Source organism: Kwoniella europaea, chromosome 2 (genome assembly GCF_036810445.1).
Source record: "Kwoniella europaea PYCC6329 chromosome 2, complete sequence".
NCBI lineage: Eukaryota > Fungi > Basidiomycota > Tremellomycetes > Tremellales > Cryptococcaceae > Kwoniella > Kwoniella europaea.
Window position 1 is genome coordinate 25701 of NC_089488.1, and position 26038 is coordinate 51738.

At 48.6% G+C, this 26038-nt stretch overlaps 13 protein-coding genes across 13 annotated transcripts; 6 read left to right on the plus strand and 7 right to left on the minus strand.

Annotated features, from left to right (window-relative positions):
* Positions 1-302: 302 nt before the first annotated feature.
* Positions 303-1422, plus strand: V865_006359 (uncharacterized protein; the record flags this gene model as incomplete). The annotated part of the gene is made up of 6 exons (XM_066230118.1): positions 303-583; positions 665-835; positions 897-991; positions 1053-1171; positions 1234-1332; positions 1393-1422. 6 exons carry the CDS (start codon positions 303-305, stop codon positions 1420-1422), a joined length of 795 nt encoding a protein of 264 aa, XP_066086215.1.
* A 1066-nt stretch (positions 1423-2488) lies between these two features.
* Positions 2489-3199, plus strand: V865_006360 (uncharacterized protein; the record flags this gene model as incomplete). Its single annotated transcript, XM_066230119.1, has 3 exons — positions 2489-2629; positions 2704-2860; positions 2937-3199. 3 exons carry the CDS (start codon positions 2489-2491, stop codon positions 3197-3199), a joined length of 561 nt encoding a protein of 186 aa, XP_066086216.1.
* Positions 3200-3625: 426 nt separating this feature from the next.
* Positions 3626-4335, minus strand: V865_006361 (uncharacterized protein; the record flags this gene model as incomplete). Its single annotated transcript, XM_066230120.1, has 4 exons — positions 3626-3784; positions 3853-3958; positions 4036-4132; positions 4194-4335. The coding sequence occupies 4 exons, from the start codon at positions 4333-4335 to the stop codon at positions 3626-3628; spliced, it is 504 nt and encodes a 167-aa protein (XP_066086217.1).
* Positions 4336-4986: 651 nt separating this feature from the next.
* V865_006362 (uncharacterized protein) lies at positions 4987-7358 on the plus strand (the record flags this gene model as incomplete). Its single annotated transcript, XM_066230121.1, has 7 exons — positions 4987-5080; positions 5136-5482; positions 5536-5767; positions 5825-6202; positions 6265-6490; positions 6541-6742; positions 6807-7358. The coding sequence occupies 7 exons, from the start codon at positions 4987-4989 to the stop codon at positions 7356-7358; spliced, it is 2031 nt and encodes a 676-aa protein (XP_066086218.1).
* A 41-nt stretch (positions 7359-7399) lies between these two features.
* Positions 7400-8952, minus strand: V865_006363 (uncharacterized protein; the record flags this gene model as incomplete). The annotated part of the gene is made up of 5 exons (XM_066230122.1): positions 7400-7544; positions 7620-7804; positions 7882-8082; positions 8142-8530; positions 8580-8952. The coding sequence occupies 5 exons, from the start codon at positions 8950-8952 to the stop codon at positions 7400-7402; spliced, it is 1293 nt and encodes a 430-aa protein (XP_066086219.1).
* Positions 8953-9481: 529 nt separating this feature from the next.
* Positions 9482-9892, minus strand: V865_006364 (uncharacterized protein; the record flags this gene model as incomplete). The annotated part of the gene is made up of 1 exon (XM_066230123.1): positions 9482-9892. One exon carries the CDS (start codon positions 9890-9892, stop codon positions 9482-9484), a length of 411 nt encoding a protein of 136 aa, XP_066086220.1.
* A 449-nt stretch (positions 9893-10341) lies between these two features.
* On the minus strand, positions 10342-10782 carry V865_006365 (uncharacterized protein; the record flags this gene model as incomplete). The annotated part of the gene is made up of 1 exon (XM_066230124.1): positions 10342-10782. One exon carries the CDS (start codon positions 10780-10782, stop codon positions 10342-10344), a length of 441 nt encoding a protein of 146 aa, XP_066086221.1.
* Positions 10783-12040: 1258 nt separating this feature from the next.
* Positions 12041-13078, minus strand: V865_006366 (uncharacterized protein; the record flags this gene model as incomplete). The annotated part of the gene is made up of 1 exon (XM_066230125.1): positions 12041-13078. One exon carries the CDS (start codon positions 13076-13078, stop codon positions 12041-12043), a length of 1038 nt encoding a protein of 345 aa, XP_066086222.1.
* Positions 13079-13781: 703 nt separating this feature from the next.
* On the minus strand, positions 13782-14492 carry V865_006367 (uncharacterized protein; the record flags this gene model as incomplete). The annotated part of the gene is made up of 1 exon (XM_066230126.1): positions 13782-14492. One exon carries the CDS (start codon positions 14490-14492, stop codon positions 13782-13784), a length of 711 nt encoding a protein of 236 aa, XP_066086223.1.
* A 428-nt stretch (positions 14493-14920) lies between these two features.
* Positions 14921-15874, plus strand: V865_006368 (uncharacterized protein; the record flags this gene model as incomplete). Its single annotated transcript, XM_066230127.1, has 1 exon — positions 14921-15874. The coding sequence occupies one exon, from the start codon at positions 14921-14923 to the stop codon at positions 15872-15874; it is 954 nt and encodes a 317-aa protein (XP_066086224.1).
* Positions 15875-17947: 2073 nt separating this feature from the next.
* Positions 17948-19371, plus strand: V865_006369 (uncharacterized protein; the record flags this gene model as incomplete). Its single annotated transcript, XM_066230128.1, has 10 exons — positions 17948-18061; positions 18113-18246; positions 18307-18382; positions 18439-18492; positions 18547-18600; positions 18651-18788; positions 18840-18908; positions 18962-19103; positions 19159-19183; positions 19239-19371. The coding sequence occupies 10 exons, from the start codon at positions 17948-17950 to the stop codon at positions 19369-19371; spliced, it is 939 nt and encodes a 312-aa protein (XP_066086225.1).
* A 1147-nt stretch (positions 19372-20518) lies between these two features.
* Positions 20519-24447, plus strand: V865_006370 (uncharacterized protein; the record flags this gene model as incomplete). Its single annotated transcript, XM_066230129.1, has 9 exons — positions 20519-21427; positions 21492-21790; positions 21851-21958; positions 22033-22441; positions 22496-22842; positions 22898-23117; positions 23178-23224; positions 23275-23948; positions 24029-24447. The coding sequence occupies 9 exons, from the start codon at positions 20519-20521 to the stop codon at positions 24445-24447; spliced, it is 3432 nt and encodes a 1143-aa protein (XP_066086226.1).
* Positions 24448-24609: 162 nt separating this feature from the next.
* Positions 24610-25854, minus strand: V865_006371 (uncharacterized protein; the record flags this gene model as incomplete). Its single annotated transcript, XM_066230130.1, has 6 exons — positions 24610-24641; positions 24710-24836; positions 24919-24983; positions 25099-25248; positions 25309-25498; positions 25696-25854. The coding sequence occupies 6 exons, from the start codon at positions 25852-25854 to the stop codon at positions 24610-24612; spliced, it is 723 nt and encodes a 240-aa protein (XP_066086227.1).
* Between the last annotated feature and the right edge of the window lie 184 nt (positions 25855-26038).

Sequence of the window (26038 nt, forward strand, 5' to 3'; positions counted from 1 at the left end):
AGTCCACGGAGGTCCTGATCAAGCCTTGTTTCTCGAATCCAGATCCAACATTTACCCACTCTTAGATCTGCACACATTGTCCACTGAATTCGGATCACCCGATCTTACTTACCTCAAGATGGCTTCTATACGACCCACCGGTCCTCATTTACGGAAGAGATTGTCCGAAGCTGGATGGTAGACCCCAAATCTCAAACAAATCTCGTTCGCTGGAAGATCTATAAAACCTGTCGCGGAAAAATCCCCTTCCGCTACCTCTGTTCCCCATCTCACTCTACAATTACCAGGAAAATTTACCCGTCATGTTCAAGTTTGCATCCGCTCTCCTCCTTACTCTTCCTCTCCTCGCCAGCGCTTCTCCTGTGGTCAGTAGCTCTTTTCCTGAGGAGTCCACCGACGAGCTCCTGTCAGCTTTTGGACCTAATACCACCGCCTGGTCAGCTGGCGCTTCCGACTCCTACTCTGTCTGGGGCAACTCGTGTAATACCACTGAGCTCGAGCTGATCGGTGAAGGACTCGCTCAAACCGTGAAGCTGGTTGACCATGGTAGAGATCACTTGAGAAGATTTGGTAATGATAGCTAGTGAGTGGTCCGACCTTGCTCGAATGCTGCACTCGGTCAGACGAGTGTCGTAAACAAAGCTGACGCATATCCATATTCCAGCTTCCAGAGATGGTTCGGCAATGACAACAACCCCAATATCCTCGAGGGTCTATTCGATAGAATCGTCAGCGGTGATAAAGGTAACGTCTCATTCACTTGTGACGATATCGACAGCACTTGTGATGGTAAATACGGTGTAATCCCAGGCTACTTCAGTTCATCTACCCCAGAGTAAGCCTTCTGTTCAGTCAATGTGCAACTATACTAGCAAAAGCTGACTCGCTCATTACAGACTGACGGTTGTGTGTCCCACCTACTACCTCTCCAAAGGCCCTTTGGATGAATTGTGTACTGCTGGGAAGACTATCGCATCTCAAGGATCGGAGTGTAAGTTATCTATGTTAGTCATCCGGACTAATGGAAGTCAACCCACTCACTCGATATGTAGCCACTGATGGATCATGGTTCCTTCACCGACTCTTGCATCTTCCCCAAACGACCGGCGGCGGTCTCAAGGATGTCGTCGACTCAGCTCACGATGCTGTAGATCTTGCTCAAGGTGTCAACGTGAGTCCTAATTTTTCCGGCTCCTACGATTGTATAGCTCAATGCTGAACAACTCCTCATAGGCTACCCAATCTATCAAAAACATCCATTCGATCCAATACTACGCTCTGGACGTCTACGCCTCTGATATTCTCTTGCCCGGGGAGGGCTGTCTTGGTGATGTGAGTAAGTGCTATGAAAGACTGGTGGCCTATACGCTGATGCTCATTCTTTGTACTTAGACTTCCGTTCCAGTTGAATCTGCGGATTAAAGAGGGAGCCGCTTTCCAGTTAGTGCAGCCGGAGGTGGCCAGTTTGGCGCTGTGTGCTCCGAATCCTTATAATCCACTAAATTACAGTATATATTCTTCCTAAAAGTATAATGCGTGCATTCTGCTTCACAATCTGGTTTTCTCAATAGAAATATAAGATCATGGCATGAATCGCAGAACAGGTTGTTGAACAATGCTGTTGACCAGATTTGAAAGGGGACTGACGACGTACATAACTACTCTGACGAGGTACGAATGGGTCACAAATAAGTCATCATCTTGACGATCCCTTGGCCATCCTAATAATGTCTCATAATGATGGATTGAATCGTCACATGAGTTGTACATACTTCTCATCCTGAAGGTCTGTGACCGTATTTAATTGAGCTTCTGTTATCATACAGTAAGAACATGATACGATTCTTCAGATTGACTGGAATCGCTTCGAAGGAACGCTCAGCCTCGCCAACACTACTAACAGTCGGATGGTCACACATTCCACGGAGAGTCGAAATTGGACTTAGAGCATTAGCATTCTAGACGGATCGATTCAAGGTGAACATTCGGGGTCATACAGGAACGCATGTTTGCCATTTCATCAACGATTCAATCAGAGTTATGACGATGTTCAGCACTTTCTCAATGGAACGTCCTGATCTACACATCTGAGGGACATTTCGTTTCATCATCAGCATCTACCGTTCGGACTCGACATGGCATACCTTGTCTCAACGCGGAGATTGGAATCGATGCCAGCTTGATAGAAATGCTATATCTACATTCCTGGGAATGAGTGTTATTATATTTTATCACATCCGTAGAAATGACGCTAGCAGGATATGGCTGGTATTCACAGACAATGAACCAGAGAAAGGCGCTTTATGTTTGAATGGAATGTCGGAATGGTAGTTATGACAGAACAAGGAATGGTTATCTGCAATATCAACACCACAAGGTATAAAAAGGATGTTGAGGGATAGTTCAATCGTTCTTTCTTCCTTCTTCCACTTAACGATATCAATTCTCCTTGCTCCGTTATTTTGAAATCGATAAATCCACGAATACGATGTATACCAAAACCCTTTTTCTCAACCTATTCTACATAACGCTGCTCGCGACCTCAGCCATTGGAGCGATATCTCAACAACCCGGTGCCAGAGCCACGAAGCCCAAGCCTTACCCATATAAGCAGACGACTAGAAGTGAGGTATGTATCTCTGTAATTGTGAATCTCACTGTGTGGTGATCGGATCAAAATTGAATACTAACCAACTCCTATAGGTCATCCGGCGACAGCAGAGACGGGCTTTAGGTGTGAAACGAGCGGTTCCTTCGAATATACCTGGACCAGCCAATGTATCTCCCTCCACGGACGACACAGTGACCTACTTCTTCTTCCACGTTGGTACGGGTGCTTATGAGACTGATGCGAATCCAAGTGAGCGATTGTTCGTTCATGACATATGAGGGTGGTCACAGTCCTTCTGTTTATGCTGATTGCGCGTCGGAAATAGGCAATGATGTCGACATTTTCCCTCCTCTCGACACGACCATCCCAGGTTCTCAAGATGGTACAGAAGCGGTCCAAAGCTGTGCCGACTTTGCCTGGGACCAAGGCTACTTCGCGTTCCAAGTTTATTACAGGCGTTCGACGGACGAATGGACGTGCACCGCTTATATATATGCCTACCCCGGCGATCAGAGCGACTCGAGTTACTTCAACGTGGTCGACGATGATGTAGCAATGGCTTATGGATATCAGCAGAATGTTGAATGATCGGGTTGTTGGAAATGTCGATGAATGGAAGTGGAAAGGTAGTACAATCATCTTTCATTGAAAGATCTTTCTTCAGTGTGTAATCAACTTTTCTGGTATAAGCGTTTGCTGAAATGAAAGGACAATATGTAGATCTTAAATATACACGGGATAATGAGCATGATAACGACCATGTACTCTCACGTCTTTGACGTTCTCAACCATAGATCAATGTCATTACTTCCGTGCGATGATGGTTGCACTTGCTTGGACGGTAGAAAGTACGATGCTTTAACGGCACTACTGTGGTTTCGCAGATCTGGGGCAGGGGGCGAGACCTCGGTCACAAGTAGCATCTAACATTCCTACATATGTAAAGAAGAAGGGGGGTGAGTCTAGGGAAGCAGGGAAGCAGAATGCGTACACGCCATAACGCGCTGCCACCCATTAGGCAGAGGCAGCAACGCTTCGTGCTTTCTTGAAGTTGGGTTTGTATTGCCGGGCTGCGAGTCGTCTCTCCGCAGGCGACATCCTCTTAGGCATTGCTCTTTTCCTGAAATAAGTGTACTCATCGGGGTTCTCTTGAGCACAAGGTCCGGTCGTAGCCTGGAAAAAGATCATTCATGCATGTCAGCAAGACCTCGGAGCTGACAAATCGGAGAAGGGAAGCTCACCGTTGCTGGACAATCTTCGGCATTCGTGTAGCCCTGACCTTCGTCAGAGTAAAGCTTGCCATCGTCTGTGTAGTAGCAGACGGAAGGAACGAAATAGTCGTCATAACTAATGGGCCCAAAACCTCGTCAGCGAATCCCGTCCTTAGGCATCGGGCCATGGCCAATTATGCGACGTAAACTTACTTGCAAACATTGACATGGGTACTTCCGTTAGGTCCATACTCATCATCCTGGCCATAAACGTAATCAAATTGCCCCGATGCTTTTGGAGGACATGTGACTATGATCCACGACTCGCTCAGCAGCTGGCATATGGCGAGGGAGTGCTTTGCTGAACTCACAGAAACATTGATAACCACCAGCACTTGGTACACTTCGTGCTCTCATCTGTGTTTCAGTAGGTGTATATGTGAAAGCTGAAGCAAGGCCAGAAAGCGTCGAGACGACGAGGAAGAAGGAGACGGTTCGTATGGCTGTTGACATCGTAGAAAATCGTTAAAAGAGCGTGGAGTAGTTGGCAAAAATGGGTAAAGAAATTTCGATGTTGAGTTGGGGGAAAAGGGATGGTTGTTGACATACGAAACACTTCTATATATATCTGAAAAAAAAAAAAACTCGTCACATACTCGACTTGTTTGTTGTTTGGATCATCTCGTAAAGTGAGAGGGACTGGGTTTATCTGCTGTTCGAGACTTGCTGACGATCATCCGGGTCAATCCATGGAATGCTAGAGGGACAAGGCTGGAGCTTGTCAATTTGATGTGAGCGCCTTATGCCGGTAAAGATGTCTGTCAGGCATGACATAGCTATATACGTATAGTCATTACCTTGAAGCCAAATCGTCAATGTCGCTCAGCGGAATGTTTGTGGATCCGCTGGAATGCTTAGGGATCTGGACAAGTGACTACCGGATAGCTCAGGCACCCGTGAAACCTTGCTCCCTTACTCTTGGCACATAAATTCAAGGTATTACGTTGATCGTCAACTTTACCAGCTTGGATGAAATAGGACGCGTCTTGAGTAAAATTGGGTTGATGATATAAAACATTCCAACTATGAAGGTTTACCATGATTGTTAATCGTATGGTTACCCCCTTTGCCATCGGTTGTCCCATATCATTTTACACCAGCACGATGCGGGCGTCTTTGAGCTTCCTGGCTGTGGGTTTGCTGGCTTCCTACACGCTGTATGGTTACCTTCAAGAAAAGATCATGTCGTGGAGTTACGGTGAGTCTATCTTCCTTGCGAGAGTGCACCACCTGGGCTGACACAATCGCTGTAGATGGGGTGAGATTCCGCTCCACAGTGATTTTGGTCGCCTTCAACCGCATAGCAGGCATAGCCGTAGCGGTGTGCATGCAACGCTATCATCTTGGGAATTCTCTCAAACCTCATCACCCTGTCTACGCTTATGCCACCATTTCGCTGTTCAAGTTTGCGTCAACTTTATGTCAGTACGAAGCTCTGAAGTATGTCAGCTTCACAACGCAGACATTGGGCAAAACCTCAAAAATGGTACCGGTGTTATTGCTCGAACGGCTGGTCCACGGTAAACGGTACAACGGGCGCAGTTACTTGGCTGTTCTCTTGGTGACTTTGGGTGCTATGTTGTACATGGCGATTTCTTCTGTGAGTTTGTTGTTCTGACTACAGGGGAATACGCTCATCTCATCGAAATCCAGATTGGCTTCACTGCCGACAGTCGGTCTTCCACTCCACGTGGCATACTCCTCTTGGCCGGCTACTTACTCTTCGACGGCCTGGTGAGTACCACAGAAGCCAAACTATTTCAGCAAAGCCACCGCCGGTCTATATCTGGGTCAAGCAGTAGCAGAAGACTTTTGTCGCAGAATGAATCAGTATATGATCAGATGCTGTGGACAAACGTATGCTCTTTGGGTGTGTCGACCTTGGGTATGTCACTTGTCTGTTGCCTGATTACTTCACCCGCTGATGTACCCCCTCAATCAGTCGGTCTTACCGATCACAAACGGTCTTTCGGAAATTTTCTTGACGTTTTGAGAACACCCTCAGGACCTCGACTGCTTTTCGATGTCAGCCTTCTGTCGCTGTCCGCCTCGATAGGTCTCGTCTTCCTCCTGACGACGATTGCGACGTATGGACCTCTCCACTGCAGTACTCTGATGACTGGAAGGCAGTTCTTATCGATCGTTCTCAACGGCGCTGCATTCAAGACAGGCAGGAACTTTGGTATAGGAGGCTGGATCGGGATTGGTTTCGTGGCTAGTGGAGTCGATCTTGAGTTGTCGAACAAACGTCACGCAAAGGAGGAGAAGACACTTGAACTATCATCGTCGAAAAGTCCCAAGAGCAGTGGCGAGCGATACGGTGAGTTCCCCGATTAGATGAGTGATTTCCTATATATCAGATTATTCGTTGACTTTGCGTAGTTACTAGAACCGTTTTACGTCATTTTGCAATCCCCATAGTTGGAGGTCTCATTGCGCATATCCTGTCAACAGGACTCATACCTCGTGACGCCGCCGACGGAATACTGGCATCAGAGATATTTCCCGCGGGTCCATCATTTGCCTATCGAAATCAGACATATTCACGAGAACGCATTCGGAGGCTCTCCAAGGAGGTTGACTGCCCTGATCATTCTGCGGTGAAAAGGTAATTCTTCCTATTACAATCGTTAGCTGCCATAGCTGATGTACCCGCAGAACGGCTTACCCGTCGCCTATCCTACGAACTGTCTTGGCTAGCTTTCCCAGATCGGGCAACACGCTCACCCGAGAACTGGTGGAGCATAGCACTGGCTTTCACACCGTTCACGCGAGGTGCGGTCACGTGTTGGAAATGAGTTACTTTGCGGAGGGGTGTAGATATCCTGATAACAACTTTCTCGTCAAGGACCACGTCCCGGTGAGTGATTCTCTTCGGTCGACATGTATCAGCCCTAATGATGTACAATTTAACAATTCGATAGGAATACACGGTCTACGCTCAAGATGACGAAGCGTGGAAAGAACGTGCCGAGAGCTATGATCGGGTGGTGCAGGTCGTTCGCAATCCTCTTGATGCTCTATGGAGTTACTGGCATCTGATGAGGAGTCAGATGAATCATGAAAAACGAATCGAAGGCATCAGTGTCTTGGGCCTGACGAACCTGTCAGAGCTAGATCGTATGGCACAGAATTGGGTACAACATACAGATTACTGGATGTCTGTGAATAAACCTAGAGTGATGCTACGTTATGAAGATCTAAGAAGCGATGATCAGGTACAGCATCTCGCTAGAGTGTTAGAGGTACTACTCCCTGCAGATGAGTTACCTCCTATAGAGCGGCTCATCTGTGCAGACGATGACAGAGCCGTCGCGTATCAGTCCAGAAAAGCCGAACCGTTCTATTCCTGGGACCACTTTACTCCTGAAGTCCGATCTCATATCCTGAGCGTGGTCAAGGATGACTGGTGTACCTTGGGATTCGAGTCGATGTTAAGGAAAGAACGGGGACACAAAGGGGTAGATTGTGATTGAATAGCATGTATATCGTTGTATTCTTGGTCACATAGCGGTGCTTAATACTGAACCCTACCTGAGTATTCCAGCTGACTCGCGATGTCTCGATCAATTGGCGGAATCGACATATCCTTACATGTGGACACGAGACGTTCTCCAAGAGGTTGATGCAATACCCGTCGCTCAGCGAGAACTTCACCGAGTCTGGATGCCAAAGGGTCAGCTGTATTCAATGGTAATTGACAGCAATCCCCCCAGTTCAACACTCCTGAGACTCACGTATGACAAAGATCCATCTTGAACGTCATCCACGGCACTTTGGCAGCTGCAATATCATCATGCGTATTGATCACGGCAGCCGCGGAATGTTCTTGATGAACGCCATACTCCCCTGGCAGGATGTACAGATCCATCCCCGAGAGATACATCTGAGCCGTTATAGCACTTCTCTCGTAGCCATAACCCTTTTTGAACAAGTGCATAGGTGAATGTCCAGCTGATCAGCACGGGTATCATGAGTTTCTTCCGAACAACAACTCACGGCAAAGCGCTGATCAAACCACACTTCTGCGTCTCTTCTCATCAAAGGGTATGCTTCGTACCCCAGCTCGTATTCTGTTACTTCGTAATAATCCGTTTCGCCTACTTCAATCCAACGGTCGTATTCTGTTGCATGGGACAGGATGGGAGTATTCGTCTCAAAAGCATCCATCGATAGGTTGCGGTACATGGTGACAAGTTCCTATTTGGGAGAATTCAGCGGTATGCAGGGCGAAAACTCAATATGACCGCAGAACTCACATCTCTATCCACGGGACACAAATCCCTCGATCTCTCAACCACAGGATCCGTCCATTCAAAAGGGGCAATGATCAGAGCCGCCGTTCCCTGTTCCAACTTGTCCGCCCACCCTCTAGCCCTGGTTTCCACTAAGAACCGCTCCAATCCTTTCTGGTAATCCGTGCAGGCCTCAAAGTCCGCATCCCATAGTAATATCCAATCCGTACTGGCAAAGGTGCGAGCAATGGTTCTCCATGTGTTGAGTTGAAGCAAGTGAGGGGATGTGACCAAGTGGATGTCCACATTTTGGGATAATGCGGGATGGGTGTGGTAGAGTTTGTCTAGGAGGATCAGGTCTCGGGATGCAAGTTTGTCGTTTGGGGGTACATAGTAAGCGACTGATATCGGAGCTGGGCCAGTGTCATCAATTGGAAGTCACTCCCACTGCACAGCACTCACCTCGCCGCTTCTCTGCCAGACTGATTAGTCTCCCCAGTCGATCAGATGTCAACCAAGTGACTAGAGTTACATCTCCCGCCGAGAAGCTCCCCGTCCGCCTCCTGAAATAAGGTATCACGCGAGATCCATACTGATTGTGACCAAAAGCTACCTTGAGAAGCGATCTAATTGAGGGTTCTACGTTGCGTTGGTCGAATAGAGCCGATGTGTTAATCAACTCAGTCTTCCCGCGATGATACTTGAACTGATCAAGATTGATTTGAGAATTTGACGAGAAAGGCGATGTTGATGTATCCCGAGAGTGATAGTTCAGCAGCCAGCAGAGCAGCAAGATGAGAACGAGATACGGTGCTGCTTTGGGCAATGCGAGCATTGTCTAACTATCAACCAAGACAAAAATGATCACACATCAACGACGAACTTTGACCAGGATGGACGATTCTTTGCCCCTGTGACAGACGCGACTCGTGGAATTTACGACTCGTCGATTTCGCGTGATGCCGGAGAGTCTGTTGTTACAGCGATTTCTTATATATTGTCAGGTCGAGACATTTCACGGCCAAGTATGGGTCATTGTCACGAAGATCTGACAGTGACCTCAATAGATCCAGGAGACAACCTAAAAAGGCGAGCACAGGAGAAGAGACGACGGAAGATGGAGAGATAGTACCGGATTGGGTATAGGACAACGAAACAACGCGGTCTTGATGAGCTAAGCGGTGATGTACTCAATGGTTGCCCAAACTAACACTAGTCGCGGAAGGATCCGACGTGATGCGCATTGCTCAGAAAGGGCAAAGAAGGTGAGAACACATCCACCTTGTGATAACTCCGCGACTCCCAACTTGGACAACCAGAACAAGGTGATACATTACTTGTCATCCTATCAGGCGCTCCCCTATCTATTCTTTACTCTTATCCCTCTCCTCCCGTGGCTTCCAAGGCCCGCTATAATCCACCTCAAACCGCTCAACCGGATCAGGGGCTATGAAAGACTCTTCACATTCCCCCTTGATCACGAAATCCGTCTTGACCTCTCCCCTTGGGACCAGAACATCCGGTTCGTACGTATTGCGTTGATTGTCGACACACCACTGACCGAATCTGTACATTGTCAATGGGAAAGTGAGGACAGCAGCGGGCATCTGAGACCATGTGTATTGTCGCCATAAGACTTGAGGCATGAGATCGCCGTTGGCGTCGTAGTGTCTCTCGGTGCCGCGGAGCTTGTACAGGAATTTGGGATTCTCAGCTGTGGGTGCGGCTGGGGGAAATAATGAGGGTGATGAAGAGGACTGAGATGAAGTCGTCATGCTTTCCGTGGTTGATAGTGTGCTCGAGCACGATGCTGAGATGAAGGACGTTTGGTGAGGATTGTACTGTGTTTGAGGGCTGAGACGCTGGTGAATTGAACTGCTTGTTTGATGCATATAATAATATATGCCATCGACGTTGAAGCTTTATCGTTCACTCGGCACACTACTGCTGATGCATGAATGCATGTATGATCTCATGGACATCACTGAGTCTCTGGACAGTCGGCCGAGAAATTATTGCTAGCGCGAACTTGATATCTCGTGCCTGGCAGCGAATTGCGTTCCTCCCTGTTTCTGGTTGTTGTGCTTCTGTTCCATGCGTCATCCCATCAAGTATCCTAGCCCTTCAACGCAAGTGTCTGCTCAGTCTAGTTCATAGCGCCGTGCATGCATGCATAGGTATTCACAGGATCCATATGATTCGATTTGATCACGAGTCTATTAGTCTAATAGCAGGTGACGTAACAGGTACCTATGCAAGCCGACCAGAGGCCAATGGAACCTATTCCGGTACCTCTTGCAAAGCCGCAGAACGATGGACACTGCGAGCAAGGGTATCGTTTCTCCAATGTCTCTCCTTCGATTGTCGCATTCCCAGCTGTTGTAGCCTCGAGCTCGTCCTTGTGTAGGTCCCCGATCGCCTGCCACTTTTGACAATCCCACTCGGACAAAGGCTCAGTGAATAACCCACAAGCTCGATAAGCGTCTAGGGAGTTGGTCTCAAAGCTGATACAGCCGCCTTGAGCGATGGTCCGCTCGATTTCTCCGTCCGTCAAGGTCATCAAACCGCAAGTGTCGACGGCCCGGGAATCGATGGGGGAGGCTGTGGATACGCTGGTAGCGGCGAGGGCTGAGGTGAGCATGAAGAGCTTGGCGGTGGGGAGCATTTTGCTGAAGAGTCTCAGTGGTGTTGTAGGCCTGCTTGTGATCAGCTGGGAAAGACATTAAAGAGGCAGACAAGATAGAAAGTCTCACAGAGAAGCGGTGAGAAAGCTAAAGAGGAGCTGGGAGCTGTTGAGTCGAGGATGGTGAGGGTTTCCGGACGAGCTTGACCAAGCTTTATATCTTCTTTCCTGCCAGCAACCTCACCGACATCTACAAGAGTCGGCCGAAGAGAGCAAGAACACTCGACCTCGAGCGTTGTCCTCACCATCGACCAAGGAAAGTGGGGTCGCGCCACAAGAGTTCGACAAGCCTCATACCCATGTTGAAGCACAGGACGCACTCATTTGCTCGTGCCGACATGTCACATGTGAACACTTCACACGGAGTGAACGAACTCGTGCTAACGCCGACCTCGGTAACTTGACATGGGTTTCAAGTAGGGCAGATGTCCACGGACTCAGGATTCCGGAATCCGACTGAAACTAGTCTGGTACCTCTCAACCACATGCACACCGTTTTCACTCGCTCGGTTCGAATGTCACATGAACGTTCGTCCGTTCTCGTATGTTGAGCAGCATGAACCGCTTCTGGTCAACATGGTAACGTCTGTGAACATCCTTGGCAGACAGGTGGGCTGAGCAAACAGGAACCAAATGTGAGGTAGTGACGTATCGAAGAAGAAGGTTAAGAAGGCTCTAGGTTGCGGTTACAGTACTATGCCCATGTGAGAATCATGAAGCCGGTGTACAGTATCCTGTTATCCTGCGGGTTTCGAAAGACCCAAGAGATAACTTCGGCCGCAAAATGAGCGGTAGCTAGAGAGGAACGAGGGGAGCGGATCTGAACGCCGTGCATCTCGATGCCCATTGCTGTAGACCACATCGGCAGTGCAGGCGGTATCGATGCCTCGCAGAGATAGCGCAAAAGCAGAAGGCGACACATGTGCAAGACCTTTCGGAACGGACTTGTCTAGTCGTCTCGTTTTGAGAGGAGTAGGCCCCCAGCAAAACCCCCTCAGAGCGAACCCCTCTAACCCCGAGCGTTTCGTAATGCATATGAATGTAAGGGTAAACTCCAAGCAATACATTACTATTCACGACCGTCGGTTACAGCCTCGAAGCGTACAATCACTATAAAATCAGATCGTGTCCAGCAATCCACGCAATGAACACCCTTCCTTCGCCCGTTCCCTGAAACCCGTCCGGCGCCTCGCGACGCTTTCCTATGTCGAATCTACAGAATAGGTACGATGTTTGAAGTCTAGCTTGTCGGCTGCTCGCTTTGCACTGGAAATTCTATGACAATCTTGCCCTTGGATCGACCCGACTCCAGTCTCTCAAATGCTTTGGCAAATTCATCGAGCTTGAAACGCGAGTCAATATTGATGACGAGCTTGCCTTCGTCAACGAGTTGCACAAGACGTTCGAGCTGTTGGCCGTCAGGTCGCATGAAGAAATACTCGTAGTCGACTCGGTATGAGGCGGCAGCGTTACGGAGGGATCGAGAGCGGAACCCAAGCAAAAAGTCGATGAGCTTCGATTTCCAGAAAGGAAGAGTAGCGTTGAACACACCCGGTGTCAGAGGTCCGGCAACCGAGATGATCTTTCCGTTCTCAGCGACTGCAGGGATGACATCATTGATCAGAGCATCCTCGCCGCCGGCCAGGTCGAAGACTTTGTCAAACTTATCTTCAAGATCCGCAAGTTTTTGTGTTCGGTAATCGATTACTTGATCCGCACCGGCCTTGAGCACAAATGGCCTCCCAGCATCCGACGCAGTGGTGGTGACGTGAGCTCCACGGAGCTTAGCAAGTTGAATGGCGAACAATCCGACACCTCCCGCACCAGCAGTAATCAGGAGTCGATCGCCTTTTTTGACATCCAGTGCATCGAGACCTTGTTCTGACGTGAGACTGGATAGCGGAAGGCCGGCAGCATCGACAAGGCCTACAGTGGTGGGCGCGTGAGCCAATATTGCAGCGGGCATCACGACGTATGAACCCAAGGCGCCCATTTTTGACTTTGTCGTCCGACAAACAACACGATCTCCTATTTGGAACCTTGAAACACCTCGCCCGACAGCGGCGACAATGCCTGAGAATTCGTTTCCAGCTATTGCTGGTAAATTGAATGGAGTGACTAATTTAAAGTCTCCGGCCCGCTGGTGCCAGTCAATCGGATTCAAGCCCCCTGCAGCTACGCGGACCTGAACTTCATCCTCGAGGGGAATTGGTATTGGGAATGTTGAGATTTGTGTGACTTCCGATCCACCATAGCGTGTGTAGGTGATCGCGTCCATAGTGGATGTCGGCTTGTGGTGTAATCTCCCTTCTTCAATTGTCCAGGGAAGGCGGTTGATTGTATTGTATCAGAGGAAAGCGGATTGGCGCGAGGCAAGATTCGATGAAGATTTACGCTGTACTGGACTCGGAGGAGATATCGAGTGCAATGTGGGCTGATGAGGCTGGGCGTGATCGCAAGAGGTTGACCAAAGTGCAGGTGTAAGTTGAAATAGAGTAACTGCGACGCATCTTTGTCAGCTGAACTCATGCAGATGGTCAATGACCGCTCGGGCTTCGGCCGAAAAAAAAAAACAGAAGTTGGATAGTTGATGCGTACTGCAAGACTTGTCGTTGACCGGTCAAACGCCGGTCAAACGCTGGAGACCCGTCTGCTATATGGTAATGTGAGATATACACTAAAGTTATACGGTGTTAGGGAAGTGAACAATCTTTAACGACACCCGCAGATGGTAGAATATCTAATCGAAAGTATGCCGGCGGGCTGGGCTGGGACTAATCGCATGGGAAAGGAAGAAACAAATGGATTGCTGGCGTACAAAGATCCAATCCTTAACAAGACGGTGTGTGACATCCAGCGCGGATGCTTTACAACGTGTCCAGCCAAGCTGAGATCCTAATAGCGCTGGCAGAGTGACCTCCCGCGTACTATGTGTAACATACTGCATCAAACAGACTTTTACATTGGACAAATATTTGGGATTATCTGGCCGCCTTTGTTTCTACCTGAAGAGCCCGCAAAACCATTTGGGCCGTTGCTTTGGCTGATTGAGGATTCTGACCGGTGACCAGTCGACCATCGACAACGACATTTGATGTGAATGGTAGCAGGGCTTTGTCATATAGCGCGCCTCGCTGCTTGGCTACTTCTTCCGCATTGTAAGGCACCTTTTTCGTTACGCCAGCGAGCTTCTCCTCGGTCCAAGAGAATCCTGTCATTTTTCGTCCCGCAATGAGGAATGAGCCGTCGGCGAGCGTGATGTTGAGTAGACCACAAAATCCGTGACATACAGATGCGACAACGTGACCTGCTTCCCATACCTCTCTTGTGAGGCGTTGTAAGGGGACCGAATCGCTAAAATCAAACATGACAGCGTGACCTCCGGTAAAATAGATCGCGTCAACTAGTGCCGGGTCGATGACATCTGGTGCAAGGGTGTTTTGCAATAATGTTGTCTTGCTTTCGTCCATTAACCACTTCCGTCCAGAGGCGTCGAGATTAGGCCATTTGAGCGAACGCGGCTCCAACGGTACTTCGCCGCCTTTTGGACTGACGATTATCTGAGTGAAACCCTCGGCCGCAAACACCTCCCATGCGTGGGAAAGCTCTGAGAGCCAGAGTCCGGTGCGTTCATTGGAATTCTGGTAATGAGACACGTTTGTGACGACGTGAACGATCGTTTTTGCTTTCATGGAGGACGAGTGAGCAACTAAGGAAGCGTTCAGGCGGATTTATTTACTTTTCGTGTGGGCAATGAAATGCGTTGGTGTGATTTACGTAGTATTTATTGGAATAGTTCAAGTGCCGGGGAAAGGCAAAAGGCAAACGTGTGCATGCCGGGATATGCTGGAAAAAAATTGCAAATCGGTCACTGCCCGAGATCTATCCATATGTCTACTGTGTTAACCGGTTCGTCGGCCGGTGATCCCTGGATGATGACGCGGGTTCTAGTGACATGTGACTCTCCTTCTTTCCCACGGATCCAAGGCGCAAGGTCCTCTCTGAGCCTGAACTGTTCTCGTTGTCGAATCCATATAAGCTGACGAAATCGTAGTTCCTCCTTTCCCTTCGTTCACCGCAACAAACCCACCACACTCATCGTCCCCTACCATTTCAAACAATGGCCAATCCACATCAATATGCGCTCGAACCGGCTGCGCTCGCGTTCGCCAAAGACACATCTACCCCCCCCTTTCTTTTTCAGCTGCCGCCCGAGGACGGTCGCAAAGCAGTAGAATCCGTCCAAGATTCAGTCATCTACAAGCCCCAAATCGATGAACAATGGGTCTCAGTACCTGGCGGTCCGACTGGCCCAGTGCCGACCCGAATCATCAAACCTCAAGGCGCCCAAGGGCCGCTGCCTGTGGTGCTGTACACTCATGGTGCGGGGTGGGTATTCGGCAGTGCACATACACACGACCGTCTCGTGCGCGATCTTTGTGTTGGTACCGGTGCCGCTGTGGTTTTCCCGGAGTATACCCGCGCCCCTGATGTCAAGTACCCCACACAAAACGAGCAGTCCTACACCGTGGCGAGATGGATCGTCCAGCATGGCAGCGAATTTGGTCTTGCGGGTGACAGAATGGTTGTAGCCGGTGATTCAGTAGGAGGAAACATGGCAATCGCCCTAAATCTCATGGCCCATCAACGAAAGGACATTTTCTTCAAGGCGGTTGCCCTGTTCTATCCGGTGACCAACGCCAACTTTGATACCGGGTCGTACAAGGAGTTCGCCGAGGGGTACTTTCTCGCTCGAGATGGAATGCGATGGTTCTGGGACCAATACACGGCTGACGAGAAGCAACGAGCGGAAATCACTGCCAGTCCCCTTCGTGCCACGGAAGAACAGCTCGCCTTCTTCCCCCCGACCCTCGTGATAACCTCCGAATGTGATGTTCTACGGGACGAAGGTGAGGCGTTCGCTGCCAAGTTGCGCAATGCAGGCGTTCAGGTTACCGCTGCGCGTTACGGCGGCATCATACACGACTTTGTAATGGTCAATTCCCTACATGACACAAATGCGTCAAAGGCGGCTGTATCCCAAGCGATTGCGCACCTCGTCCAATACCTTTGATTTTTTAAGGTCGTGCCCTAGGAGGCCAAGGGGATGTTAATGCAGTTTCGAACAAGGGTGAGTTGCTCAATAATGGGCAGAAGACCAACCCCAGTTAGCCATATATCCAACTTTCTGTTTCTAACAGACGTATACCAGGATCAACATGCCGATCCGGGAAAAACTACGATGGGATGGAGCACTCGCGAAAAGTCAACAATAAAAGAGAGATCAAATCAATACTTTACTATTTTCCTTTCCCTAGGTTCTCGTTCCGGTTCTGGGACTCTGGCTGTGCGGTTGATCCGGCGGACTGGGCACGCAAGGCAGCGGCGTCAGCATATAATGTTTTAAGATTTCAGGCATGCATGTATTCACACGGGGTTTCATATCGATTCAGGGGTGGGAGGGGATTTTGGGTCAACTTTTGTGCATGCATATTATCGTCCCAGATGGTAGAGGGGACGTCTGAAATGCTGGGATAATTGATCTGAGGTGTCTAGGTGATGTATAGTTTGATAGAGACAATATCTTGGGTCCTTTAACTACGGTAATGTTATGAAACTCACCGGAATTAATCATAACAAGACGTGTTACGTAACACCCACGTGTCTTGCACGAAGATCAGGATAGAAGATACAACCGGTACAAGAACGCTTTGACCAACATCCTCAAAACACTTCATCTCGTCGACCATCGCGGACAGCACCGAGTGATCATGCTCGTCGATAAGATACATTGATGGATATGCATAAGCTAGACAGGAGATACTCGAAATACTCATACCACTTATTCAGCACCATCAATGATTGCTCGTCACTATGTCACCGGTATCTCGACGACTCTCGTCTCTAGGATGGTATCGAGGGACACTTAGCTAACGAGGAACGTCTTGTGTGCACGTTTAGCGCCATGATCGCCTTGTCCCCGCCAATGTTGTCCAGACATCAAAATGCGCATTGCGTTGAAATACTACAACATGAACCATATCTTACGCAACACATGTACAAACAACAAAATGAATCACGGTGCCTAATCCCAACGTTCTTGACCGTCCCAGCTTACGAAGACCGCGCTTGAGACTCTCGGCGATAGTTGTTGTATTTGAAACCACCTTTGGCACAACTCGAGTTCTGAGACTGGCGTCATGTCAGCGACGCTGTAGGCAATATTGTCACTCTGTCAAACTCACCCTGAAACTCCTGGTTGCTGGAGGCGACCACACCCGTTGTAGACATTGGAGTAATTGGGAAAGATGAGGACAAGGGTGCACGACGCGAGGTGATTGTGTGCTTTGGGTTTCTTTGAAAGTCGATATCATTGAGGGAGTGAATGGATGTTGGTTAGTGGTGAAGAGGAGAGTGTGCTTCAACAGGTCGTTGACAGATGCTGGACGGCTCGTTGGACGATGATCAGAGGATTATATATCTTTTGTGAGTGGCAAGTGCCAAATTGTACAAATCGGACGAGGTGCCCTGAACCGGGTAATACTGAATGAAACGTCAATCCTCCCGGATTTGCAAATTGCACTAGCCAGATATCGCATTCATGCATCACATCTCGCATTTCTCCTTGATATCTCGCATTTCTCCTCAATATCTCGCATTTATGCATCAAATATCGCATTTCGGATGTATCGCAATTGTGAATGATATCTCGTAATTCTCCTTGATATCTCGCATTTCTCCTTAATATCTCGAATTTCTCCTCAATATCTCGCATTTATGCACCAAATATCGCATTTCGGATGTGTCGCAATTGTGGATGATATCTCGTAATTCTCCTTGATATCTCGCATTTCTCCTTAATATCTCGAATTTCTCCTCAATATCTCGCATTGATGCACCAAATATCGCATTTCGGATGTATCGCAATTGTGGATGATATCTCGTAATTCTCCTTGATATCTCGCATTTCTCCTTAATATCTCGAATTTCCACCTGTGTATATCGCATTTCTCGATCGGATGACGGGTATTCGGTCCGACAGCAAACATCGCGCGATGCCTATAAAAAGACGTATGGACGATCCGCTTTGGCCTCGTATCATCCAGCAAATTTGCCCTTTTGAAAGTTGACATTGAATCTGTTCGCAATGACTATCGAGTATCACCCTTCTCACCCCACCTTCATCGCCGAGGTCACTGGCGTCGACTTCCAGAATGTCACGCCAGAAGTCGTCAAGGAGCTGAAGCAAGGTCTCGCCAAGGTTGGTGTCTCTTCGAGATGTGGTAAAGATTCGGCGCTAACCGTATTGCAGTATGGTGTACTCGTCTTCCGCTCCACTGGCATGGACGACAAGACACACGTAGACGTCAGCCGAATGTTTGGCGAGCTCGACGATATCACTCCCTACACCAAGATGGGCAGGATCAACCGTTTGGCTTACGACGAGTATGTTTGTGAGAACCGCGAGTATGATTGGAAAGCTAACGCCATTGCGCTCGCTCGTAGACTGTTCGACGTTAGCAACATTGACGCAGAAGGCAACGTTGTCTTGCCTGGTAGCCACGACTGGGTTATGCGTAACGTAAGTCACCTGGCTCAATGTTCCTTCAATCCGGCTCACGGTTGATGTTTGCTTAGGGTAATACCATTTTCCACGTTGACTCGTCATTCAACCCTCGTCGAGCTGGTTTGGTGAGCATCTTCATGCTTCAGCAGGGACTTGCGGTCTAACAAATATTTTTGCAGAGCTTGCTCCTTGTGCACTCTCTCCCTCCCCCAGGGACCGGTGGCGGTCTTGAGGTATGTTCGGTGCCGTATTGAAAACGAGTCTCGGCGCTCATGCAACATAGTTCGCCGACTCCCGAACCGCGTATGACGAGCTCGACGAGAGGACCAAGGCCAAGATCGAGCCTTGGGTCATGTTGCACAGCCAACACCACTCTCGATACATCGCCAGTCCGGATTCCGACATCCTCAAGGACAAGATGGTGAGCCATTGAACTGCTGCGTCTGCTATAAGTGCTAATGCCGCTCGATAGTACCACCCTGAAAGCCATCCCTTCGGTTACCACAAGATTGTTCAGACCCACGAGGCGTCGGGGAGGAAGGCGAGTGATGTGGTGGCATATCCACAACGCATGACTGACTGTTCCAATCACAGAATTTGTACATCGCCAACCACGGTTACTCTTTGAGCGGAAAGTCTCGTGAAGAGAGTAAGGACGACATCAAAATGCTCCTCGACCACACATCTCAACCCAAGTATTGCTGTGAGGTGGAATGGAAGAACCCCACGGACTTGGGTGAGTGAAAACCTGTTACGCATACATAGCTTAGGATTGTCATTTATTTCATTAGTCATGTGGGATAATACCTGCACACTGTGAGTCTTCTCACGCATCGTGGCACTGAGACGTCAGCTGACGAAATCGTACCAGCCACCGAGCAACACTCGGCGAGTTTGACGGCAAGTACAAGCGCGACATGCGTAGGACTACTGTGCACGACGACAGCACTCAAGCTTGGGGCTTGAACAAGGTGGGCGACACTTGGCGATCTGGTCTTCCCTAAAGGAGATCCGGAGGACCACTTTGTATACGCGCCAAGCGTTGTAATAATGCCACCCCTAAATTTTATAACTCCGTAGTCCGTAGTATCCGTATCAAACTGTTACTTAGTATAAGTTCTATCACACTCTCTTATATATCATCCTTATATGCAACCTTCATAACATCCATGACTTCGGCGCTATCATCGACACCAATGCGATTATGATCCAATGCTTCACGAGTCTCCAGTCATCAGTTACATACGAGTCAGAAAGGCCCTGGGATTGCCGCAATATATCATGTACCACTATGTGCTATATTCCATCGGATGCAGAATAACGAGCTCTATGCAGCTATGGAGCTTAATTTTGGCTCCTATGGTTATTTGTTGTGCATATCGACAAAAATCGATATTACAGCGTGCTGCATGCCTGCAGTATCTAAAAGGCTGTGAGATACGCCTGTCACAAACACCAGTTTGCTTATCGCTGTGCCATGCAATATTGAGTACTTCAAGGAGGATATACATCTTTAACAATTGTATCACTGCCCTTGCACAAACCAAAAGCCACGCCAAACACAAAATCCACTAAGCGGCGCAATGATAGTGGACAGTTTGTGAGACGACAGCCTCAACCCGAGGAGCCAAGGGTTATAACCCCCAAATACCGGATCGATAAATCGAACGGGTACGATAACGATATATGCATACCGCAAAGTATGATACGCTATTCGCTTTCAATGAGCGGTGTCCATCCCTTCTCTGCCCATTTTACATCTAGAATGATCTTCGAAAATGGTCTTGCATCCGAAATGAGGTGGTCTGAAATTGCCACTGATTTTTGGTTTTTGCCACTCACTCCCATTTTCCACTCGGATCCGAATATTTGATCATTCCATCATCTCAATCTCACCTTCATCTTGATTTCTGATCTATTTTATCCATCTTTTCTCTCTTCCATCTCCCCCTCATCTCCTCAAACCATCTCAAGTAGTCTTCTTCGGCTCACCTAAAAACGACTAGCTGATCGTTAGACATTGCGACCATCGTTGGAATTCTACTCAGCTACTCACCTCCCTTGTCCTTGTCCGACATCCCCACCACTCAATTCTTTACGATCGTCTTACCACCCATTGTCACCAACGTTCAACCCTACTCCTGATCTACCATGTCCGATGCATCCACCTCTACATTACCAGCTATGGATCCAGCGCCTGCTTCCGCCAACAAGAAGAAACCTTTCAAGCCAGCTTCGACCACCCCTCAGCCAGGCGATGGAGCGTACCTTGCCGCTCAACAACAGAATCGACAGAATGGCATGAATCAGCAAGGTCAGATCAACGGCAATGGCAGTAATGGATATAGGAAGAAAGAGTGGCAAAGTAGTAGCCATGGCGGACCGAGTAGATACAGTGGGAATGTTGATGGTTTCAAGCACAATCACCCATCGCAAGCCCAACATCGCCCTTTCAATCGATCTCGACGGAATGGTAGTGAAACCATCAACAATGGTGCGTCTCAGTCAAACGGCTCTCTCATCAATCTCAGTCATCGTTCCCGGCCCAATCATTCTGGATCACGACCAATGAACCACAACGGCCCTGATGGCAAACAGCAGGATAGTCTGACAAAGCATGCCGCATCTGTCAAACGTCCTCAGCTTCAACAGGCTGCTTCTTTAGATGCCGAAGCTCCTTCGTTCACTCCTGGGGCGGTATTCTTAGTCTCTGAACTTGATCATCAGGAGAATGTGGTGAATAATACACCAAATGAAAAACCTGCACCTATACCAAAAAAGAGGAATAACCGTAACAGTCAGAAACAGAAGCAGAAGAAGGACGAGATGGATGGTCAAAAAGCAGAATCCGTTCAACCTGCAGTATCAAGCCGTAAAGCTGCGTTCCAGCAACCCAACAAGCTCACAAAGACGATATCTAGAAGTTCAGTGGAAGCAGCCAAACCATCTCCACTTATCAAAAACCCACCTCGAGAGAAGAGGAAGAAGGATGAGCCGGATGATCTGGTATCTAGGTTAACCAGAGGTTTGAAGCAGAGACCTTTCTTGGAGTGTCCTATCGTGAGTATCCGATCATTCCGCTCACGAGTGAACTGATAAGTATCGATGGCTGACTTGGCTCTAGTGTTTCAATTCCATCACCCCCAGCCAACAGACCTGGTCGTGTCTTCCACCAGATCACGCACCTGAAGCCTCTTCGTCTATCACACTTCAACCAAACCCCATCACTGGATCCACATCGACTTCCAACTACTACTCCGCATGTTTTACGCCGTTCCATTTAGACTGTATCAAAGATTGGGCCAATAGGAGTTTAGAAGAGGAGGAGAAGAAAGCTAGAAACGCTGGTAGAGAAGGTGAAGATATTGCTTGGAGGTGTCCTGGATGTCAGAAGAGGAGAGCGGAGCGAGTAGCTGGGTATAGGTGAGCAATCCTATCTGATGAACACCATTGCATCAGCTCTATAGGCTGACGTTCGTGCAGGTGTTTCTGTGGGCGATTATCTCATCCACCAACATCAACCTCAGCCCCTCATTCTTGCAATGACACTTGTGCTCGTAAGAGACCTAAATGTTCTCACCCTTGTCCCTTGTGAGTGCATACTATGAAGCCGTGTAATCTCCAGCCGGTGTGTACGCTAACGCCCTATCCCATCTGATTATCAGACCTTGTCATCCCGGTCCTTGTCCACCATGTCAAGTCGCTCTTGTCGTCCCATGCCCTTCCCATCATATTCCACTTACAGTCAAATGTTCCGCCGCAACCACCAACAACTCTGCTCTTTCGCCAGTCTGTGATGAACCCTGCGCCCGACAGCTCAACTGCGGTAACAAGGACCACGAGTGTGAACAGCTTTGTCATTATGGTCCTTGCAAACCTTGTGAAGCAAGCGAAGTCGCTAGGTGTTACTGCGGTCAGGCCGAAAGGGACGTCGAGTGTGGATGGGGTAGGGAGAACGATAAAGTATGTAAGAGGTTGGATGATGTAGGAGAAGAGGAAACTTGGTGGGGAAAATACGACTGTGGTAGACCTTGTGATAGGTTGTTCGACTGTGGCGTACACCCATGCAAAGAGGTGAGTATCATTTCAACCTTGAGCTATCGTACTGATCGAACGGTCTTGCTATAGACATGTCACCCTCATCCTATTCACCCCCTTCACTGCCCACTATCTCCCGATGTCATCACCCACTGTGCATGCGGTACAACCACTGTCTCCTCGCTCGGAGCAACAAGGAAAGATTGTCTCGCCCCGATACCCACCTGTAGCGCAAAGTGTCCCAAGAGTCGACCGTGTGGTCATGCCTGTCCGAAGAAATGTCACACTGGACCCTGTCCGCCATGCCACGAAGAGGTCATACGGACTTGTAGCTGTGGTCAGAGTCAGTTGTTAGTACCATGTGACGAATTGAGAGAACGGGCGGAAAGAGGCGAAGGAGAAGTGACATGCGAGAGGGTATGCAAGGCTTTACGAAGGTGAGTATTCAAGTGTTCCCATGAAATCCTGTTGATACTGATGTACCTATCGTAGCTGCGGTCGTCATGAATGTGGTAGATTATGTTGCCCTCTGTGGGAACAAGCTTTCCGAAGCAAGAAGCAGAGGAACGAAGATTGTAATCCATATACCGAAGACGATTTACACAAATGCCATCTCACCTGCGGTAAATTGCTGAGCTGTGGGACACATACTTGCCCCAAACCTGATCACAAAGGTCCATGTGGAAGATGCCTTCAGGCGTCTTACGATGAGGTGAGTACCTCCAATCTCTCACCATACGACAGACTGATGCTGATGTTATTATCCAATCAGTTGATCTGTCATTGTGGCAACACTGTTGTATACCCACCAGTAGCATGGTAAGTTCCCCATCTGTCTCACTGGACGATGATACTGACGTTTTCCCCAGCGGGACCACTATCAACTGTATCTACCCATGTGATCGGCCCGCGCCAGCCTGCGGGCACCCCAAATCACCTCATTCATGCCACGAGAGTCCCGAATGTCCACCATGTCCATATCTTACCGACAAGCCGTGCGCCTGTGGTAAAGATCCGGCAGTCAAGAACGTTCGATGTTCTCAAGATCGAGTCTCATGCGGTCAACAATGTGGTGAACTGCTCGGTTGTGGTTATCACAAATGTACGAAACTCTGTCATCGACCTGGAGAATGTGAATCGTGTACACAAGTCTGTGGGAAACCCAAACGGATCTGTAAACATCCATGTACCACTACATGTCACGCTCCAGCCAAATGTCCCGAGAATGACCCATGTCAAGCTATCGTCACTCAATCCTGTGCATGTGGACATCTTCAATCGAGAACCTCCTGTGGTGCATCGACGTCAAATCCTAGATCGAGAGAGGTAGAACAGTTGAAATGCAATTCAGAGTGTGCGGTCAGACAGAGGAACGCGAGGTTGGCGGATGCCTTGGGGATCAAACAGAATGAACGAGGATTGGAATCGTATGAAGATGAGTTGAAGACGTTTGCAACTCAGAATCATGGATTTGTGAAAATGGTGGAGAATACGTTTGAGGAATTTATCAAAGGTGCGAGACAAAGTATGGTCCTACCTCATAGTGAGTTCGAACTGCCCTCTACAGACTGTAGTTCGGTGCCGTGGTGTACATCTTGCTGACATATTGGCTATTCCTCCCAGTGCCTCCCGCCAAGCGAGTCTTCGTCATGTCTTTGGCGGAACATTATCGACTCACTCGCGAATTGATCGATCAAGAACCCAATCGATCCGTCCAGATTCGACGTAGGGTGGACACTCGCCTACCAAACCCGTTACTCAGCTCGGCCGTCCCATCAACCACTTCCACACCTGCTCAAACTAGACTGGTGACTAATTTAGGTGGGGCATGGGGCAAATCATCTGGAAGTACCGCTGCTAGTGTCGTTGCTGGCGCTACTACAACCGGATCCTCCTCGTCGATGTGGAGAAATACAAGTGATTCGTCTTCGAATAGACCTTCTAGGGTACCCACCCCTGTAACTCCGGTGTTGAGAGAACAGTCTAGGCCTGTGGAAACGAAAGTAGGAGATGGCGAGGATGATTGGGATGTGGATTTGTAGGGTTAACAGTTCATAACAGTGAGCGCTGCATCTAACCAAATACCTCTCATGTGTATCCATCTGTTCACACGTGCACTTCCGACAAGAAAACCAAATGCATATTATATTCAATGTGATTCATTACGTATCGTGATTCGTGACATGTTGATCGTTGAAGAGGGTTTAATCATCGTAATTACCACCACCGCCTTCATCTACAGGAAACGCACAGAAACTCGTCAGCATGGTTCAACCCAGTGATAGTCTCGTAAGAGGTACCCACCATCATCACCACCACTATCATCGTCACCTTCACCATTATCAAAGTAATTCGCATCGTAATCCTGATGATCTTCCTCCTCTTCATCGTCGAAATCGAAATCTTCGTCGGAAGAGGGCGGTGGTGTTTCCTGTGAGAGTGATTGCAGTCAGTATTAAGCAGTTTGCGCAAGGGTAAAGAAGTGAAGGTGGTATATGTAGCTGGTTACTCACCTCCTCTTCTGGGTTATCGTCACCTTCTTTATCCAGATCTTCGATCTTCCGTTTCCTCTTCAGTTCTGCAGTGGCATGAAATTGTCAGTAGCAATCTTTGATAGTGACCTTGGTTCATATCGTTTTCAGAAGACATCGGATGATCCATTCGAATTTCCACCAGCAGCGTCCGTCACTCACTGGTTTTTGGTCTATCCCCTACCCCTTCAAAGTATTCTTGCCATAACACCGGTGGAAACATCTGAGGATCTAATTTCAATGCTACAGGATCTAGTCTGGTTGGTCCAGATTGTACCGGTGTGTTGAATCGGTCAGAGTAAGATTCGATTTCTGCGATGAATACAAATATTAGAGGCGTAGATTGAACATGTTGTGACACACTGTACTCACCTATCCCTACCACTTTCCTCTCTCCTACTATCCTCCACGGTGGTATACTCCCAGGAGGCATCGGTCCACTACTCGTGTTGATGTGTTTACCAGACAACAAGGTCGAGTTGAGTGATATCGTGTGTGACATGATCAACGATTCGTGATCATCTGGTCCTGATAGGTAAGCTGTTGATGAGTTGCCCAGGGGCTATAAGTAAGTGTATCAGCTATGGTCTATCATATATATTTATATACTATATGTTATATATGCTGTCCCACCCTCCCGCCCTTGTATGAACACCGCCCCCGTCCCACCCCGAACTGCCGTGGCTAGAGTAAATCCCTACCCCTACCTGCCGTAGCTGGGGTAGACCCCTTCACTACCATTAGAAAAGTGTGACTTACCGGATACAACACCCCCCTCTGCCTCGGGTCCCCCTTCAACTTCTCCATCGCATCCGTCCATTCTTGCCTCGAAAACGATCCATATCCCCCCGGTGGCATCCCCCTATCTCCCCCCGGTCCTCCCCCTCTCCCTCTCCCTCTGAATCCACCTCGAGACATGTGTTGTAAGCGTAGATGTGAATCTAGCGGTGGTACCGGGACAGTCTCTGAGGTATTTGTTGTGTGACTTGGTGCAAGCTATTGACTGGTCAGCTATGAGTATGTCATGTATCAAGTGTCAACAACAATAAGTTCAAAATTCAATCAAACATCCAAGTGATCGTCCTCCACTCGGTGAAAAGTG